This window comes from Miniopterus schreibersii (genome assembly GCF_964146895.1).
Source record: "Miniopterus schreibersii genome assembly, chromosome: 3".
NCBI lineage: Eukaryota > Metazoa > Chordata > Mammalia > Chiroptera > Miniopteridae > Miniopterus > Miniopterus schreibersii.
Genome location: NC_138103.1, coordinates 65,344,262 through 65,348,943, shown reverse-complemented (window position 1 = coordinate 65,348,943; position 4,682 = coordinate 65,344,262). Strand labels below are relative to the sequence as shown.

The following is a 4,682-nucleotide window of genomic DNA, read 5'->3' as shown; positions in this document are numbered from 1 at the left end:
ATTTTCATCTTCCTGGGAACAGGTGTTCGGAGGTGGAACCCTCTGTATAAATGCGTATAATTTAATTGTAAACACCTGTTGACAGAGCTGTGCCTTGGCTGAACAGGTACAAAGTTCGGTATTTTCTTCCTCTTTTTGTTTATTTTTAAGCTGTTTTACTATGGCTCTGTATTTGTTGTCTGGACATGCAACACCCTTCTGTTTTAGTGAAAGGGTCTGGGTTGCCCTGCCTGTTTATTTTGAACAGGTCCCTGAGTTTGGTGGCCTTCCCTGGAGTGGTCCCTTCTGCCCCCAGCATCCCCCACCCAGCTGGAGACGGCCATGGACACCATGATTAGAATCTTCCACTGGTGCTCTTGCAAGGAAGGGGACAGATTCCAGCTCAGCAAGGGGGAACTGAAGATGCTCCTGCAGAGAGAGCTCATGGAATTCCTCTCAGTGAGTCCTGGCTTTTCAACCCCATTCGGTCAAGGGCGGGCGAGGTGCACATCCAGGGACAGCCTCTGTGTACATAATCTCCTGTCACTCTGCCACAGACACAGTATCATTTATATGGAGATTCAAAACACAGTGGCGTAAACATGAGAAACTTTTGTTTTCTGTGTCCATCCATCCATATGCTCCCTTTTCTGTATCACCTGTATTCCAAGTACTGTAAATTCTATTTGGGACGCTCGTCAATTCAACATCCTGGTGCAGCAAAGATATAGCTAGTTATAGTAGCTATAACTAGTAACTATAACTATAGTTATAGCTAGTTACACAAGTTATACCTGGAGCTTTGTCCAGCTGTCTGTAAATTAATATTGTTTATTGGCTCAGAAATGAAGCCTGGGGTACTATATGCTGTGGTGGCAAATTTTCTAATGAATGACAAATGCTTAGAGAGCTTTGTCAGCCAAGCACAAGCTGATAGGGACTGACGGAAAGGGGTGTCTGGCCAGTGACCAGTTAACAGCTGGATAGCAAACTGAATCACATCTCAAGATAGGGGTTAGTTTAATAAATCTACACATGAAACCTTACAGTGGTGTTTGGGGCCTCCTCCGAAGAAAACACTTTATTCTGATGTCTATGGAGCTGCCTCAGATGGACTTTAGCACAAAGTACTGCCCTTGCACGATACTATGCTGTCCAAACCCTGTATTGAGACTATAGTGACTATAATTACAACACTCTTCTTCCCACCCTCTATGGGGAAAAGACAAACATTTTTTTAACAGTAATTTTTAGGAACCTTTTATTTTTGTAATCCAAAAACAATGTTATTTTATTTTTATTACATTGATAGAACAAATAGTAATTTATATTTTTTCTGGAACTTTTTTGATTGAGGTATAATTGACATATTAGTTTTGGGTATACAACATAATAATTCAAATTTGTATGTATTATCAAATGATCACCACAATACCACCTGACACTATCCATAGTTACAAAAATTTTCCTCTTGTTATGAGAGCTTTTAAGATCTACTCTCTTAGCAACGCTCAAACATTATAGTATCACTAAGGATAGTCAATACAGTATTATTAATGATAGTCACATGCTGTACATTAATATAGTCATTCTTCACAATACCTTTTTAGTGATTTTAGGAGCCCCCAGGAATGGTTTGTGGGTTTCTTTCAAACCCAGATTGGCTACTGTATTATGTAACATTTAAAACAGAAGATTCATTTGGTCAAACTTGGCCCGTTGGTTTATTCAAGTGAAATTTATAATCATTTTGTTCAAGTTGATTTTGAACAATTCAGTTTAAGTTTCCAACCATTTAATGGTTGGCAGCTAATGAGAGGGCACTGGGGAAGTCCTGCAGGAAACGAATGACTCGGGAATAATTTCTCATAACCATCAATCACAGGAAGAGTGGGTGCCTCACAGTCCTGCCCTCTCTGGGCCTCCCCTCCTCCGTGGCTTCTTGCTTCACTTTCCATCCATAACCGCAGTCCTTCTATAAGACCTGCCTGTTACCTGGGGCCTCTTTTTTTGCTTCAGGGATTGTGCTGAGGAAAGCTGCCAGATAAAATATTGTATGTCCCATGCAATATACTAAAAAAGGATTCATTTTCATCAGAAATTCACTTTTAACTAAGTGTCCTGTATTTTTATTTGCTAAACATAGCAACCTGGTGCTAAGCACATTTAAAGTATCCCTCATGTTTGTGGGGAGCTATTATTCTTTCCATTTTTATATATAAGAAAAAATAAAAATGTTAAGTGATTTGCTCAAAGTTGCATTATTGGTAAATGGCAGAGCCACTCACACTATCCCCTTTTGGCTGCAAAACCTTCTTTCCAGGTTCCCTGCCTGCCTGCCTGCTTGCCTCCCTCCCTGCCACCCCTGCTTGACCTGTGAGGTCCTGTAGTAAATGCATTTTCAGCAGCTCATGATGAGCTGCCATTCGATCTTCCTGGTTTTTGTGTCTGAGCCAGAAGTATATGGCCCTCAGGCAAAGGGCTAGGCTTATTTAGAATCTGTGCCTGGTTCAAACCTTCCTGCAAATAGGCTTTTGGAAATTGTCTTAGGTGCTAAAAATTGAAAATAAAAATTTCAATAGAGATAAAAGGGAGATGCGGTTTCAGTTGTCATGAGTCTCAAAGCCTGGGAGTCAGACCTGTCCTTTCCATTTCAGTGCCAAAAGGACTCCCAGCTGGTTGATAAGCTAATGCAGGAACTGGATGCCAGTAAGGACAATGAAGTGGATTTTAAAGAATTTGTGGTCACGGTGGCGGCCCTGACGGCTGCTTGTAATGATTACTTTGTAGAACAGTTGAAGAAGAAAGGAAAATAGAGATAAGTAGCAAACTAATCTAAAGGCATAACTATATCCAAAGCTAATTACTATTCATTTATACCCTCCAGAGCTATGGTTACTGTGATGCCACTGATAGATATAATATACATATAATTAATTGCTAGTGTTATTAAATGATGTGTACCTTAATATACTGACTTTAAATAAATATTCCAAATCTCATGAGCCCTACTCGATGTTTCCCTCTTATTAAAGCTGTTATGTGCTTTTTTGTTGTTGTTGTTAGGGAGCATCACAAAAATTTAGCTACTTTCAAATGAGCCTAGAACTTAGCAAGTTTCTAAGACAGATGTTCATGATCCTTAAATTATATTTTGAGCTTCTTTCCTGTTAAAGAAGTTAAGAGGCTGTCCCATTCTCTTCTTGGCAAAGTTTTGTGAGTTTTGTTTTTGTTTTTTTATTGCCTCCTCTTCTGATTCTGCTTCAAATGGAAGAAGCTCTAAGCAGGAAGGCTGATAAATACAAGAAATGCTGGCTTTTTCAGTGAGTGAGGTCAGGGAAGGGGTAGATTCAGGACGAGGTGCTCAAGCCAAGAGAGCTGCAGCAGGGATGTGTGGAGGCTGGTGTATAAATACCTTCCCTTGCCCCTTGGGTCACGTAATTCTGAGGCAAATATTTTAAACCATTTCCCAGTGCCTCCCTGGGGGTAAGCGTCTGTTGCCGTTGGGGAATCTGGCTTGATATTGCACCTTCTCTGGGCGGCCTTCCCTTCCTTATCTCACTACATACCCCCCACTCCATGCAGCTTGCTCCTCTCAAATAAATGACTTGCATGCGAATGCTTGTCTCGGGGTCTGCTAAAGGGGGGAGCCAAACTGTGACAGATCCTCTGTAGAATTTAAGGAAGGGAATGGTCTGATTTATATTTATATTTTAAAACAGTTACCTTTCTACTGTGCTAAGAAAGGAGTGTAGACAGGGCAAGAGTGGAAGAGGAAGACCAGTTAGGAGGCTGTTGCTGTGATCTGGGTGAGAGTTGATGGTGTCTCAAACCAGGATTTGGAGAGATGAAGAAAAGGAATTGAATCTGTTAAGTGTTTTGAAGGTGGAACTGATAGCACTTGCTGAGATTGTTAGTGAAGTGTAGGAAAACAGACAAGTCTAGGATCATAGAGTATCACTGCAGTTGCCTATCTGATATCCACTCTACCTGTCTTCCATACGTCAGATCCCTGATTCATGTAGGGCAGCAATGTGCCCAGCTAAAAAGCTGCATTGCCCAGCCTCTCTGGCAGCTGAGGTGCAGCATGAAACACGGTTCTGGACGATGGGAGATAAGAAGTTTACTGGGAATTTCTGGGGTGTTTTTCTATTTCTGTATGGACTCTATGCCTTCCACCTTGTTAATTCCTTCCTTTTCTTTCCACTGGAATGTGGATGTGAGGCTAGAGGAAGAGCTGCCATCTTGCAACCATCAGGATAGTGAAGAAAAAGATAGAAGGAGCCCCAGGCATTGTGATTATCACCTGCCTCCGGTCCTCTATTTATGTGGAAAAAAAAAATAACTGCCTTCTCATTCAGTTAGATTCTGTTACATGAAGCAAAACACAATCTCTAGTGTTTAGATTTTTGGCCAAGCAAAAGATGCAGTTTACTAAATGGGGAATACTGAAGGAAGGACAGCTGTGGTGTGGGGTCATTGGGAGGGGGGAATCAATAACTCTGTTTGAGATGCCTGCTGGACATCCAGATGGAGATATCACACGGACAGTTGGATATATGATCTAATGTAGAGTTCAGGGTAAAGAGGGGACTAGAGATATAGATTTTGGGATCATTAGCACCTAGATGATACTAAGCCACAGGATTAGAGGAGATCACTTAGGATGAGAATGTAGATAGAGAAGAAGAAAGGTCCAACAA

The 4,682-nt window shown here is 41.2% G+C and overlaps 1 protein-coding gene across 1 annotated transcript; it reads left to right on the top strand.

The window, feature by feature from the left end:
• Positions 1-321: 321 nt before the first annotated feature.
• On the top strand, positions 322-2,795 carry S100Z (S100 calcium binding protein Z; the record flags this gene model as incomplete). The annotated part of the gene is made up of 2 exons (XM_081132294.1): positions 322-438; positions 2,637-2,795. 2 exons carry the CDS (start codon positions 322-324, stop codon positions 2,793-2,795), a joined length of 276 nt encoding a protein of 91 aa, XP_080988420.1.
• Between the last annotated feature and the right edge of the window lie 1,887 nt (positions 2,796-4,682).